At 34.7% G+C, this 17,125-nt stretch overlaps 1 protein-coding gene across 1 annotated transcript in view; it reads right to left on the reverse strand.

The window, feature by feature from the left end:
• Scn7a (sodium voltage-gated channel alpha subunit 7) overlaps positions 1-17,125 on the reverse strand; it is an 89,114-nt gene that overhangs the window by 60,704 nt on the left and 11,285 nt on the right. The window contains exon 2 of the mRNA XM_052182618.1: positions 2,282-2,529. Within this exon, the coding sequence (XP_052038578.1) occupies positions 2,282-2,515 (234 nt within the window). The 5' untranslated portion in view covers positions 2,516-2,529. The remainder of the gene's footprint in view (positions 1-2,281; positions 2,530-17,125) is intronic.

Genomic DNA, 17,125 nt, shown 5'->3' on the forward strand with positions numbered 1-17,125 from the left:
GGGCCTCAAAGCAGCTAGGATCCTAAATCACTCGAAATCTTGTTTTATTTTGAGTTTTAGAATTATTTCACATGTATTTAATTTTTAAATTTTATAGTAAGTTTTGATCATATTCTTTGTCCTTTCCCAACCCCCTATCCACTTCAGATTTCATCGCTCTTTCTCAAAAAAAAAAAAAAAAACCAAAAACCAAAAAACAAAAAACAAACAACAAAAAACCTAAAAAAAAACAAAAACAAAAACAAAAGCAAAAACAAGACCATAACAAGGTAAAAGGGTAATTCTTGTCTCCAAACATGCCACTCTGATACTACTGCTGGACGTAGGGCCTATCATAAAGTATTTGTTTTTGTTTCTTAAGACCTTTGATTTCATCTTCAAAGGCAGCATTCCCAGGGCTAGCATGCCTGCACACATTACTCAGAATTAAGATGGCTGCAACAGTGACAGGCAATCCTAAGGCCCATTGTCAGCTCAGGCACACCGCAAAGTGAGTCCCAGAACAATCTAAATGAGGACAGAACTTACATTTTAACTAAAATGCCCCCCAAATAATTCAAGTGACACCAAGACAGCATTGGAGGAGCAGTTATGCAACAAACATATTTTTGTCTGTAGAGATTTTCATTCACTTTGATCTCTCCATTAGAAATAACATCAGTGAATATGATCTATGAATATCAAGATGCTAGTAGATAATCCTCATATTCCCCAGTTTAATAAACTTTATTTCACTTTTTGTCATTGTATCTTTACTCTTTCAAGCTATAAAGGTTGGCATTATCTATCAGCCATATCCTGCTGCTTCTTTTCCTGACATAAGACACTGAATTGCAGGATCTCTCCACCCTTTCTACTTCCTTCCCCTTCTTTCCCGCCCCTTCTCTCTTTCTCCTACAGTGTAAATATTTTATGATTATTTAAAAATAGATAATTAGAAGAAAGTAATCATCATATTTCCACAAAAGCCATTTATAAGAAGGGCTATCAGTACATACACTAGGTTAATTAACTGTAACATACAAGTCTCTTCCTCCCCTCTCCATTTCTCTCTATCTCCCTTCTCTTCCTTTTCCCATTCTCACCCTTTCTCTCCTCCCACATCTCTTTCCCTTTTTCTCTTCTTCTCTACCTTCTGTTTCTCCCTCTTTCATGTTTTCTTCTATTTTCTGTATTGATCACTTCTCTTCTAATTAAGAAAGATGTCAGCTTAGTTTTATTGACCTTCCACATTCACCCTGAATGTCCTTGACCACTATAGTAAGTCACTTTTGACATCTCCACTGTCTCATCTTTGCCTCAGTCAACAACAAAGCTGAATTTCCAGTAATAGCACCGCCCTTTCTATGCCCACTTGTCCATAAACTGTTCTCCCTTGGCTTTATTAAAATTTCAAATATTCTGTAAGCTGTAAGTAAAATTTTATCTCATTTCATGAACATAGATGTTTTTACTTCATGTATATGTGAACTAAGTGTGTTTCTAGTGCTCACAGTGAACAAAAGAAGGTCAATTCCTCTGGAACTAGATTTGCAAAGAGTTGAGAAATGCTGTATAGGGACTGAGAATCAATCTTGTGACCTCCAGAAGAGCAGCCAGTGTGCTCTTAAACACTGAGACCCCCTATTGTATTTTTGAAACAAGAACTCTTCTATCCACATTTCTATCTTTTCTAACAAAAATCATTCTCATACTTACTTTGTACTTGTTTTGAGAGTGTGTACTTGTGTGTGTGTGTGTGTGTGTGTATCTGTGTATACATAATTTGTAGGTCTCTCAAGTCTTTCTGGAAATGAGATGAGTTTGAATTTGTAAATTTATGAATGATTACAAATAAATGAACTATTTGACTAGTAAGTTATCAAGGAGTTTGAAATTTCTGTTTGGTTTTCTACTGTTCAGTGAGGATGTTAGGCTCTAGCAACATGTCATTGTATAAAGAAAAATGAAAGTGTTGTAGTAAAAAAAAAAGAAAGAAAGAATTTTCTGTCCATATTCTAAATATTTCATGATTGTCTTAAAATTGATAATCAGAAAAGGGTAATTAGCATATTTTCACAATAGTCATTTATATTAAGGAATAGCAGTACATATACTAAGGTCATCAACCATAACATATTACTCATATATTTTATCAGGTTTATTAACTATTTTGAGTATGTTGACCCCACATAAAATACATTCTCTATTAATGTTCTTTGAGTCTTATCTCAATTACATTTCAAGTGGGTGAAAATAAATGATGTAAAATATAGTTTCAACAATAACAGTTAATACTTACATTCCTTTTAACATAGTAGTATGGATCCACATCTTCCAAGGGCTCTGACACGGTACCTTGAGGAAGGGTTCCATAGGTAAATGGAAGATTCTTGCCAGATTCTAGCTCATGCCTTGGTTTCGAATCTTCCTCTTCCTGCTCTTCATTGCATTTCTTAGCAATGTGATTTTCTATAAGTTCAAGTGATTCTGCTGTAAATGGGACAAGACCCTTCGGCTCTGGGGAAGTCAACATTTTCAACTTTGTACCTGTAAAATAGTAAATATATAAAATTTGGTCATGTGTAAGATCATTCTATCAGTAAGCTGTCACATGCTCTTTGAACTCATTGGGAGATCTGGAAGTTGGCCTCTCCCACGCCATTTCAGACTTAAGAGCAATTATGTTAAAGTATACTCCAGGGCCCCTGGTGTGGGGAAGAGCTGCCCCCTTAACTCCATGGTAGTGAGTGAAGAGAACAGCAAAACTGCCCAGGAGTGAAAATGTTTTGTCCTTGACAACAGATATAGGATGAATTGCTTCAAATAAAAACTACATTTTTAAAATTGTGTTTTATGAAAATATTGGAGAAGAGAAGCCTGAAATTCTGTCATCAAAAGCATATCCATGAATATGTAGCTTAATAAAGCACTTCAGCTATATTGCCTTAATCTCCACTGTTGAAGGCCATCTTCCACAGGACAGGGTAAGTTAAGGTGAAGTCCTAGGATCAGCAATTGATCACTCAGCAGACTTTCTCTGTACGAGTAAAGCTTGATTATCTGGGGTTGATAAAAAAGGAGGGTGGAAGAATCACACACACACACATAGACACACACACTTGGTGGATGAAGCAAGGTGCTCCAACAACCCCACACATACATACATACATAAACACACATAAATACCTACATACACACATATATACATACATATACACACATGTACACACACATTCACAAATTGGATGAATAGAGCAAAGATCCAACCAGTTTAACTACATACACATACAAGTACTTATGGATGGATGGCGCAAAGATCCAATGAACAAACTTCAACAACCCTATTTTTTCTCTCAGGGCTTATATAGAATTCTTACCTGAAGAACTTCAGATGGCGGAGAAACATCTTAAAAATGCTCAACTTCATTAGTCATCACGGAAGTACAAATCAAAACAACCCTGAGATTTCACCTTACACCAGTCAGATGGCTAAGATTAAAAACTCAGGAGACAGCAGGTGTTGGTGAGGATGTAGAGAAAGAGGAACACTCCTCCACTGTTGGTGGGGTTGTAAATTGGTACAACCACTCTGAAATCAGTCTGGTGCTTCCTCAGAAAACTGGGCACGTCACTTCCGAAAGATCCTGCTATACCACTCCTGGGCATATACCCAGAGGATTCCCCAGCATGTAATAAGGATACATATTCCACTATGTTCATAGCAGCCCTATTTATAATAGCCAGAAGCTGGAAAGAACCCAGGTATCCCTCAACAGAAGAATGGATGCAAAAAATGTGGTATATATACACAATGGAGTACTATTCAGCCATTAGAAACAATAAATTCATGAAATTCTTAAGCAAATGGATGGAGTTGGAGAACATCATACTAAGCGAGGTAACCCAGTCTCAAAAGATCAATCATGGTATGCACTCACTAATAAGTGGATATTAGCCTGGAAAACTGGAATACCCCAAACATAATCCACACATCAAATGAGGTACAAGAAGAATGGAGGGGTGGCCCCTTTTACTGGAAAGACTCAGTGAAGCAGTATAGGGCAAAACCAGAACAGAGAAGTGGGAAGGGGTGGGTGGGATAACAGGGGGAAGGAAGGGGGCTTATGTGACTTTCGGGGAGTGGGGGGCCAGAAAAGGGGAAATCATTTGAAATGTAAAAAAAAAAAATATATCGAATAAAATAAAAAGAACCTTAAGAGAATCACAAATCTAAACATTTATGTAAACATAAATTAAATCACATCAGGACACAGAGGGTAAAAAATGGGCCCAAGAAATTATCAGTTTGATCACCAGCCCAGCTTCAGTAAAATGGTCACATCGGTCCATGCAATTCAGTCTGCCATTGTTGTTGTTCCCTGACCTTAACATTTTTTTTAGCTCAACTATAAAAAGTGAGTCTTTCTGAACTTCAAATTGTTTCCTAAGATTTTCTACATCAGAGCCTCTAGCAAAATATCTTAACCTAACTTCACTAACACTCTATATCTCCAATTTTTTTCCAAAGGGGTTGTCATTGTTAACAAGCTACAAGTTCTTTCCAAGGATTATTGATGAATCATTAATCTGCCCTAACAGCAATGCTTGAAATACCCAATTATTAATATTATAAGTGCCAGTGACACTGACCTACAAGGGCCTAGAAGCCCTCTTCAAGTTTTCACAGAACTCATATGTTATGAGGGATGTGGTGTGAGGGGCAAAAAGAAGAGCAGGACTCTACAACAGCATGAAGCCCTCAGGACAGAGTCCTAAGGGATCTGTCTTTCTAAGGCACATCTATCATGGATGTGTTGCTGGTGGGATGCATCCCATGAATTCTAGTTATTTTGGTGTTCACCTGCAAGGCCATCAACAGTCCACATTTGGTTTCTGCAAGATGCTGTAAGCTCATTCTGTGATGTGATGTCTTTGCATAACATTATGGCTTCTAAATTCAAATTTAGACATTAAGATATAAAAATTTAGAGACTATCCCAAACTAAATAGGTACATTTAAGGAGATCATGTCTCAGTTTTATAGAACTATACACTATACAGAATTTTATTATATTTAATATAATGGAATATATTAATAAATGGAATTAATAAATGTAATAATTAATAAATGGAATTTGGAATTTCATCTAGTCCTTAATAGAATTCTTTTAATTGTATTGGTATCTCTGCTTCTCTATTATAATAGATAACTTTTTATGAGATATTTTAATGCTCAAATCTAATTATATTCTACATACTGCATATAGCCATCAACTGGTCTTTTCTTGTATACATGGTCTTCAATCATTCTGGATCCTATTTTTCTTGTGTTTAGATGTGGATTACTTATTTAATCCCTGCATTACTTTCCATCATTCTTACTTTTTAGTGGTTCAGGGGTAAAAGCAGAGCTGTGCTCATACTTGGAAAGTGCTCTTCCATTGAGATTTATCCCCAGGAGTGTAGGTCAAATCTCATTGGATTTATTAACACCGATACCCTTAAAATTGTGCCTTTATCATATGTCACATAAATGTCTTGATGAATGCACAGGAGTTGTAGTAATCTCTGTATACCAGTATCTACCAACTACAGTTCTAAAATACTTTCTTCTCTTGGATGTATTTGTGTGGAAAGTTCAGCAATAAAAGCAACAGGAAAAAAGTTTTTTTTTCACAATTATGGCAAATACCCTGTAATAGTTTAACCAGTTTTTGTTTTTATAAAAAGAAAAAGAGTATGGAGTTGGGAAGGTAGGGAAGTGGCAAAGATTTGGGAGAGTTGGAAATGAGGAAATTGGAATACATTGTATGGAAAAATGTAATTAAAATGTAATAAAGGAGCTGGAGATGTAGTTCAGTAGTTAAGAGTAGAGAATGTTCTTCGAAGCAGAGAAGCCAGGCTCAATTCTCAGAATCCACATGGCAGCTCAAAACTGTCTGTAACTCCAGATCCAGGGGAACCCAACACCTCATACAGACATATAAGCCAACGAAGCACCAATTCACATAAAATAAAAATAAAATAATAAATTTTAAATTACAGACAAAAGAAAATGCAAAATAAATAAAACAAAATTAAAAAACAAAACCATGAATTTATGACTAGGAAAATTACTCTTGACATTTTTCTCTGTCATGAACCTCTCTTTAGGTGACATGATTTATTTTTAAGATTTATTTATTTTATGTATGTGTACACTGTAGCTGTCTTCAGACACACCAGAAGAGGGCATCAGATCTCATCGTGAGCCACCACGTGGTTTCTGGGAATTGAACTCAGGACCTCTGGAAGAGCAGTCATTGCTCTTAAAAAACTATATTTGCAATGCTCTCTTTGATACAGTTTGGTAATGTCAGGTATCAATTCTGCTGTTTACCGATGTTAACCTGCTCTGTTAGACATGGGAAAGTGTGCCTTTCCATCAATTCACTGCAGCATCAGTGTTTTCTCGGATAATCTTTTTCTTGACACATACAAGTGTGTTATTTTAAAGAATACACGTTTAGTTTTATTTTATGTGTATAAATGTATGACCTTCAGGTATGGATGTGCTACATAATATCTGAGACAGTCAGAAGAGGAACTTGGATGCCTAAAACTAGAGTTATAGATGACAGTGAACTTCCACGTAGGTAATAGCAACCAAATCTGTGTCTTCTGAAAGAGCAACAGTGCTCTAATCACATAGCCACTTCTCCAGCCCAAAAATGTGTTTATATTATGTTTGGTGACAGTCTAGGTCTTGTAAAAACTCTTAGTATCAGAGGAGTTATTTCCCATTATTAATTTGCCCAATCTATCTTTATAAGTTTATTATGGACATGAAGGCTAAAGATTGTGTAATTAATAATGCCATAGATGATAACTTTATATTTTGCCTCCCAGTGGACAAATTCCTTTCAACATAATTTTAAAAAATAGAAATCTCATGTAACATGGTCACCTCCAGAGTTTTCATTTCTGTATCAACTGTGATATAATACATTAACTTGTTACTTAGCATCTAAGAAGGAGAAGAATATAGTTATAATTAGTGTGATAGGACTCATTGTAAGAATCAGACTTCTAACTTAAGGCAACGGTGATTCTAAGACCATGTAAATATAGGACTCATAGTCTCAGATTTCTAGAGAGAAGGTCTATGTCTGTGTCATAAGTGCTCACAGAAAAACATCACCGGCTTGACTGCTTGTGTCTTGCACAGAACCTTTATTGTATATTTGTCTTATTTTCATTTTTGCCTCTCCATTGCTATGCTCAAGGGAACTCTTATATTAAAAACCATCCCAAATTTTCTAAGTGTATTCAATAGTCTCTGTGTCTGAATGGATATTTTTTCTTTTAAAAATGAATTGAAATAAAATTATATCACTTCCCTTTATTTGTATTTTCTCCCATCTGATGTCTTCTATGTCCCCCATCCTGATCTCTCTCAAATTCATGTCATCCTCTTTAATTTTTAGTCTTGCATATATAATTATATATTTTATATTTACATATATATTTGTCAATATGTAAATAACACCTGCTGAGTCATTTAGTTTTGCTTGTATGTTATGTTTTATGGATGATCAATAGGTATTGGATAAATAATTACTGAATTAATTACTGGAGAAGACTAATTTTCTCTCTCTTAGTAGTAGCTACTTGCTTGAAGCTCTTCATCTAGGGGTTGGATCACATGAGATATCCCTAAACTGCACTAGAATATTAACTGGTGCTGGAATGGTTCAAATCTTGCTCTGGCAACCAGGTTGAAATGTGCGTGTAGCTTCACTGTCATACCTAGAAAACACAGTCTCAAAGCAGACATCCTAGTCATCTGGTTTTAAAATCTTACTGCCTACTCATCCATGACGTTCCCCGAGCCTCAGGTGTAGGATTTGCACTGCAGATTGCTCACCTCAGGGTGGACACTCCCAAATCAGTTATTCTCTATATTGTGATTAGTTGTGGCTTTCTGCAATGGCTCCTATTGCAAAAACAAGCTCTTGAAAATGAAGAATATTTACACTTATCTATGTGCATGAGGATATTTGAAATGTAGCTAGGAATTATATGGGGTTACAGAAGTGGCAGTGGTAGGTTTTAGTCTAAGATCCGTGATCTCCATATCCATGGGTTATTGACTATGAATCCAGTACCAAGCATGGATAACATCCTGTTGAAGGGTATTTAGGTCCAAGTAGACAGCTGTTGGTCACTGCTAAGATGTGCCACTATTGCAGTTTTAGGAGCATCTTGTCCTATTGGTCATTGCTGTGGTTCATCCACATCACTCCTGTGTATGATTGTTATTGGCTCAACCCCTTACCATTTTTCATGACACCTTCCAGTTATATCAAAGCTTGTCCTTGAGGAGAGTACTTCAGGTTAGAACCAGCTTGAATTCCTTTCCTTCAGTGTCTGAAACACATCATGTCTTCTGGAACAGGGACTTGCTTTCAACCTTTGGAAGGCATCCATGGGAATCAGAAATAACTTATAATGTTTTATGAGTCTCTTGGGTTCTCCTAACCAAAGACTTGAAAGGATTCTTATGCCTAATACTGAGACTTTTGTTAGATCGTCTATGGTCTAGCGAGGCATATCTGTCTGTCTGTCTGTCTGTTTGCCTATTTATGTATCTATTTATACATATGTATACACACACATACACGTGTGTGTATTTGTTCATTTAATTTTAGAGAATGACTCCATGAATTAAACACCCTTAGTGCTATTTATTTTCCCTACCTCTCCAGCTGTATTGTCCTTTTCACTAAAGCCACCCTCCCTTTTTCTTTCAGTTTTTCTCATTCACCTTTCATATCTCCTGTACTTTGCTATTTCCCTCTCCATACTGCCCCCATCATGGTACGCTTTTTTACTCCCTTGTTTTTGGCTGTTATTTCAGGTTACGTACTTATTTCTGAGGGCTTGGAGCTAGAGCCCAAGAAGAGACACAGCATGTGGCACCTTTTCTTTTTATGCCTGGGTGATATCACTCAGCATATTTTTCAGCTCCACGCATTTACCACAAGTTTTTCTTTTTCTTATGACCAAGCCGTATTCCATTGTATTTGTAGCATACTCTCATTACCCATCCACCACCTCAAGGGTGTTTAGATTTTCCCCTTTCCAAGATATTGTGCACATAACTTTTCCGTGTACATTTATAATCTATATTTCAAAAATATGTAAATGAGGTGCTCTATTGTCCTGTCTTAGCCTTTTTTCTTGAAGTAGCTCCTTGTGATCACAGAGAGATATAACCACATTAGTGATTGCCTACTCCCAAGTCCTTATAAAATTCTCATGGCCTAAGTGCAGCGCACCTCCAAAGAGAGGACCCTGGGAAGAAGGTGAGCTATAGCTCTGCAGATCTCTCATTCTATGTGAACATTACAAAATTAAAAAATTGTTCACTAACATATCAAGTATTTTCCAAAAATGTTGTTCAGTATAAACCTAAAACTGACTGATACGCATTAAAATCTTGTTAAGATTTTCTACATGAACAACATATGCTTACACAGATTTAAGCTCTGCACACAGAAATACTTCATATATTGAATTTTGATGTAGAACATCAAAGTGCTTTGAGTAAATGTCATTTATTCTACAGGGAAAGTTTTCCCTTGATATTTTTATTATACAATGTTTAATGAGTTTTATAAATAATACTCCACACAGTCATCTCTCCTAAATGTTTTATTGGTGACTGATACTTATAAAAGTAACATTCATTACGGAATCATGATGTAATACAGCATGACCTTCAAGCAAATGACTAAATCACCCTTTTGTGCATTCAATTTCCATGCATTTCCTCCCACAGTCATACATAATGTGTTATTGTCCTAATGTCTCCTAATCATCCCTTTTATTTATAAAGTGAAAAACTAAAATTTGAGGAGTGAATATATGTAGTTACTTACATTTATGAATCAATAAATAAGAAAAATTCAAAAGACTTTTTCACATTCACATACACTGTTAATGTTTGGATTTTACCCATACGCCTTGATTACTTAACAATGAAACAAAATATAAGATAAAGTAAAATTATAGCACAGCTCAGGATAAAAACATACAAACTAGAAAAGGACCATAATATGATATGTGGGTAAGGTTTCTACAAGACCACTCTGACAAATGATTATGACTAATCAACCCCTTTTATCCTTTGTGAATTTTAGACTGCAAAACAACTTAGGCTGCGGTGAAAAATGACCCGAGAAGAAATAAATAAAAATATAAAAATCACAAAGCTTAAAACTGGGTAACACAGGAAACTGCATAACTATTTTATTTAATAGAAATTTGAGTATAAGCTACATTTAAGCTTGAAATTGTTCCTATTGTTTACAGAGATCTCAGTCAAGTTAATTACATATGTGAACTTCATTTTTTCAGTCTCACACCTGAGATTCCTCCTTGAACTAGAGATAAAGTTACACACATTGGCAAAAGTTCCATTACAATAACAGGCACATAATAGATAAGAAATTAATTATTAATTATAATTATTGAGATTTAAATCTTAGTTCTATTTTATATGTATTGGTGTTTTTTTTTTCTGGAATTGCAGTGCCTGTAGTGTCCAGAGGAGGGCGATGGATCTCCTCAGAACTGGAGTTTTAGATGGCTGTTAGCCACCATGTGGGTCCTCTGGAAGAGCAGATGGTGAGATTAACAACTGAATCATCTCTCCAGCCTCTTATTGCAAATTTTGTTTGTGATAAATTTGGTATGTAGATCAAAGATAATAGAACTATATCTAATGATAGTCCACATAGGAATCAGATACCTGTACTAGATATACTGATCTACACAAGTATAACAGGAAAGAGATATCCTTTGTAACACAGGAAACTGCAAAACTATTTTATTTAATAGAAATTTGAGTATAAGTCAATACCAGTTTCTTTTGCCAAGAAAGATAATATAACCTTAGCCTGTGTTGACAGAAGACTGAGAAGGAATGCACCTCTATTTGGAATGGATAAACTGGACAAAACATAATGAATTTTTTCAATTGAAATAAAATGTAACTATGGAGAGTCTGGCTAAAAGAATGGAGGTGTGACAGTGACACAGAAAAGGCACAGAGTGCAACTTTTTGCTTCCAATTATCTGAAAATTTTTATGTAGAAACACTATATCTGTATTATCAAAGAGGAAGAAATAGAATCAATGAGCCAATAGAAGAACAGACTTGCTTTTAGAATAAAGTGTTTTCTAATATTGAATGAATTGATGTGGGCACAAAGCCTCACCTTAAGTAGCTATAGGAAGCATAAAATTCCTGGTTGTTGGGTGAGACATTTGCAATGTATACAAATATTGATTGGTAATGTCAATATCATGTAATCTTAGAACAGTCAAATGTTAAGATACTTTATTGAAGGTTTGTACAGCAACACAAGATACAAAGGTTGGTTGAGACTGCGTAAAGAATAGCTGGACTTATGACACTGTCATACCCAGCCCAAAATGATTCTTGTGAGTAGAGACACTTAAATGGCTTGCCAAAAATGTTAGGGTCGTTTATATTAAAATTAAATTTATTAGCACTAGACATGGAGGAGGAGATGTTTCAAGCTCATTGTAAGATGCTGTCATCAGAGGAAATAGTCTAGACACAATTCATTGAAATCTCCAGATTCAATTTGCCAGTCTAGTTGTGTTTTGTTAGTTGGTTTTTATTATACAGTCGAATATAACCTCTCTTTTTTGGACTACTCAGTAAAATAATCTAGTGATTCCTTCTTTTATTATCTAATATATATGAAACATCAGTAAAATTCTCAGTGCCTTTCCATATATGTTAAATTGCAAATCCTTCATGTATACAGAATATAAAATACTATAAGATTGAATCAGATAATGCAGAAACCCTGAGTCACACTAGTCTTATTGAGACTCCTTCTTTCCCTCACTGCAACAATTTATTTCAGATGACTCTTTAAGTAGTTATTCTGACACTGAAAGAAACTTCATCCAGTTGGTGACTCAAAGAATGAATGTACAACAGGCATTTGTCTTCTCTGCACTAAAAAGCAAAGCAAACATTTATCAAGTGAATTGGCAGGCCTCTGACTTTTAGACGGTGGAGTGCGGATGAATTATTAATCATTAAAACATAATTCAGTAAAAGCATTTCTGTGGGGACTTTATATAACACGGTCCAGGCACTATGCTTTATGTTGAGCCATCTTAATACAGCATCAGTGCCTAAGAAAATAAAGATTAATAGTTAATCTGTCCATTAGATGGACTTTCTAAAAAATTGAATAGCTAGAGTAAGGTTTTGGCAATAATTATATTACAATTGCCACTCTTGACAAGTTGCAGTTGTACAAGTGTTCAGTAAAATGGAATCCATTTCTCTTGAATAATCAGAAAAGCTATAGAGTATAATCATACAGAAAAAGTTATTGAATTTAAAATTAATATGGACAAATTTATCAAAAAAGTGGGGTAGCTGTAATTATGAACACTCTTACTGAATTACTGTCATTCCTAAGATATATTTGTAAAGTTCTCTTATTTTCATTTATATTGTTATTGTGAGTATTATTTTTCAAAAGAGGAGGTGTTTCTTGGTCTCTCCCATGACTGCTCTATCATGGTGCAGCTGGGTAATTTGTGAAGACCAAGGCTAACACAATCGTGCTTATATCTCAGTTTGGAGGTGCTTAAAATATAACCTTCAAATAAACTAAAGATAGTTTCTGCAAATGTAAACTACTGATATGCCAGTATGGTACTTTAGAAATGTCCAAAACAGAGATAACATTGAATCACTTTACAATGGACAAGCTAATGGCAAATGGGCACATCTAGGAAAAGAAAAGCAAGAAAAGTAGACATTAGTTTGGAGAGGACAATAGATTGCTATCATGCAATCCCCTCTCTGGATTTAAGAAATTTGTAGTTCTATAAATCATGTTAGTATACTTACTGAACAACTGAAAAGAAAGAACTGGGTAATTGGGAGAATGACTTATCTGGTTTATTCTAGATCTGTTATGAAAAATGATCTGTATGCTTTGGGAAGTCAAGCAAGTATAACTGTTCAAGATTTTGAACTTGGATCCAAAGACAGCAAGCAGGGGTGGGGCGGGAGATTATTGGTAATCCATTTTTGAAGATTGCAGAGATTTTGTGGCAATGTTCAGCAGTTTAGGAGGCAGTAGTAGGGACAGAGCCTTACACAGTATCCAGCACTGTGTGTCTGACCTCTTGAGGTTGAAGAATTATGATTGTTCACTAGAATGGTTTTCCCTAATTGATATTGACTGTGGAGTTATCTGGGACTTACTCTCCTTACTGATGTAAATAAGAATATTTAAAGGTTACTTTTAATCTATCATGCAATTTTCTGTTTCCAAGTGCTACCCTTGGTATGATCATTAAGCATAATTTGAACTGTTGGCAGGTTGTAGATATGTAGATATTAAAGAGTGCCTTTCAAACCTGAGTGGAAAATTACAATTAATCAAAGAATGGTAATAAAACATGATTTTTTTCTTCCAGTGTTTTTGCATACAGGGGCCATCCTCCCTGTCAGTCATTCCTTTTACTACTCCACTAGCAATATTTTCAGTTTTGCTTTCCATTCACAATTTTAATTAAGATTTAGGACTGAGATACAGTGCACGTGGCCCTAGCTTCACTGTTTTTATACAACACTGGGAAGTTTGAGCATTTGCTATATATGTTTTATGCCTACAGGGGATTTCTGTGTAGTTTTAAGGACTCTCTTTGTCCTTCTTATGTTTGGAGAAGCACTTATAGCAAGATGTGGAACCGAGAAGTTCCCATTAACCCAGTTCATGCAGTTTTATAACCACATCCATTTCTAGATGGCTTAATTATTCAAATGTAAAAATATGGTGTGAATTTAAAAAACTGAAAAAGATCCTCAATGCAAGCATGAATTCATTTGTTTATAATAATTTAAAACTGAGAGGCTGGAAAAATGTCTCGTTGTATGAAGTACCTGTCAAATAAGTGTGAAGATGGAAGTTCAGACCGCCATAGGAATGATGGCTCCTCTATAACATCAGCACTGGGAAAGGAGAGACAGGGCGTTCCATGCACAAAATGGCTAACTGAAATAGCTAAATATATAAACTGTAGACTCAGTGGGAGTCCCACCTTGGTAAAGAAAATAGCAAGCAACCTAGGAAGACATTAATGTCTATCTCGGGCACACACACACACATGCATGTGACATACATACATATGTGTATTCATATACATGCAAACACATGAACACATGTGCACATGGATATTCCATGTGATAATTAAATAAAAAAATAAAAATCTTAGTTTAACGAACCTTTGACTAAGGAAGCATACTAGGAAACACTTGGTAGCACAAGTCATTACAACCTTTCTAGGTGGCATTCTGAGTTGGGGTATCTCAGATGCATCCTCCAAAACCATACAGGTAGGTTTTTAATAGAATCTTTATACATGATTAATGTTTCCCAAACCACAGTAGTATTTTTAGAATTTTTAAAAAATAGAAATAGGTGGTAGCTAGATGATAATATTCTCTCTAATATCCTTTAAAGTTTTAAATGCTAATAGTTGACTTCTAGGTCCAGGTAGAGGCAATAACAAAAACTTTATAAGGTATATAAGATTTGGAAAGTGATCATCATCTATTTATAAAGGTATTGTAGAACATGGGAAATTCTACTTCAAATACTAGGAAAGGGATAATATTTTTTTGAATTTGAGATACATCTAAAAATGGAAATTCCATGAGAAATTATAAATATAGACCTGAAGGGTGATAAAGACAAGCAAATTCTATTGGGTGCATGTGTTGTATATACAAATTTGAATATATTTGCATTAGCAAGCATGCATATACTCTGTATGATGATACAAATCACTGAAACCTGTTTAAATATAAGATCATGTATATTGACAAAACAGATGAATCTCTTTTTCTTAGTTTTTAAAAGTGGATGCTCATATGTAATGCGCTCCTGTATGCCTGAATATTATGTGTGCACATTTTATGTGCATAGCATATTCATGAGTGTGCAAGTGTGTGGATGGGTACTCACACTTGTGTGGGTATATATGGAGACAAGAGGTAATATCAGGATGTCTTTCCTCAATAGCTTTTGTGCCTTCATTTTTAAAGACAAGAAATTCCTATTTCAGCTACAATGAATGGCCATGGATTCCCAAATCTCCTTGTAGCCCACTCCAATGTTCTGGGATCCTGAGTATGCACAAAGCCTGGCTATTACTTAGTATTTTGTCCTTGTGCTTGGTTATCAAGCATAATACCTTACAAGCCATCTTCCCAGTCCGTGAAATTTGTTATAAAATAATTTCAAATACAAATGCATAGAAACAATACCTTTAGAAAATAACTGCAATTTAAAAATCAATTAAGAAGTAAAAAATTAGTCTTAATGTTTAAGTAATATAAATTAAATATTAACAAGGTATATAATATCCAAATCTTGAACACAATTAAGAAACGATGACATGTGTGTAAGAAGACAATAGCAAGAGTAATTACTGAATTCTTCTTAGAGAAGTGGAAGCCAAGACAAAGGATAACATTGCTATTGATGTATACAAGGAAAAGCAATTGTAAACCTCCAGTTCTAAATTCAGCAAAGATCTTCCTGAACAAAGAACATAGGACAAAGATGACTTTATCTTCAGGTAAATATTTAAATATTTAATATGAATAAATGAGGTTAAAAAAGAGATATGTTACATGAATATAAAAATGAAAAAAAAACTGACTTAATTACCAAAACCTGGAAACAATCTATCAAAAGAGATTAAAATAAAAATACTGGTAGTATTTTTATAGAATAAAATTTGTATAATACAATGCATTGCAGCAATACAAGTGGTGAACTACCAGTAGACATAATGAGCCAAAACCTCACCTTGAACAACAGACACAACAAGGATTATATACTGCATAACTCAACTTCTAAGAAAAGGTTAGGCATGACTCAGTGTAGTAATGTTCATTAAGGAGAGCCAGGATTGGTGGAAACGTGCAAATCTCTTAGGAATTTCGAACACACAGTTAAATATGCCTATCAAAGTGACACTCAGAATCTTTGGGAAGGCATAAATTACTGTGATTCCCATTTAATTATTACACCAATAAAGAATTCTTATGAGTCAGATACAAGGTCATTTAGACATTGTTTTGAAAGACATGAAATAAGAATTAAAATTTGGTTGTGTAAAATGTGCAGACGAATAAACACATGATAAAATTGGCATTATGTACACAGTTACTGTTGATGATCACAAACTCTTGATCTGTTTAGTTTTTCAACATGTGTGAAAGGTTCAGTAGTTCCTATCTAGGCTCTATTTTTTAGTTAAACAATTAGCTAAATTTAGTTAATTGATTACTTTTTATGTGTATGGGTATTTTGCCTGAATATATGTTTGTGTACCACGGGTGTAAAGTGCCCTTACTGGACAGAAGAGTGTACTGGTTCCCCTAGGACTAGAGTTACAGCTTATTGTGTAATGGAAATCAAACTCTGGTTCTCTAGAAGAGCATTCGGTGCTCTTAAACACTAAGCTTTGTCTCCATTGTTGGGTTATTAATTTTAAAATATTGCTCATTCGTTGTAAACAGTTATGCAATTTATAAACCATATTTTCTTCATCTTTGACCTTAAACAAGGCAATTCACCTATTAACACCTTGTTTTTCTCATCTACAAGCATAATGCAAGGCATTTAGAACAGTGTCTGCCAGACACTCTAAACTGTCCTTATTTTATCCTTTATTACTATTTTAAATCTTTTAACACATACTGTTTTTGCACCTACTTATTATTTTCAACTAATCAATTACCTAATATATTGGAATTTATAAAGACAATGTTCAGAAGACAGTATAACTCATTAGTGGTAACCAATAACTAATAGCAGAATAAATTACAGTGCTCAACTGCAATACAGTGACTTTCTTGAAGAGCTTCCAAGACTTAGTGAACTTTTTTCTACTTTATGTATATTTCTTTTTATAATTAGACTTCCAGCTTGTTACTATTTTTAGATTGTTTGCTTCTGTTTCCTCTTCCAATATTTGTCTATAACTCATTACAGTTGAGTATGATAATGGAAATAGCAGG

This window comes from Apodemus sylvaticus, chromosome 5, assembly GCF_947179515.1.
Source record: "Apodemus sylvaticus chromosome 5, mApoSyl1.1, whole genome shotgun sequence".
NCBI lineage: Eukaryota > Metazoa > Chordata > Mammalia > Rodentia > Muridae > Apodemus > Apodemus sylvaticus.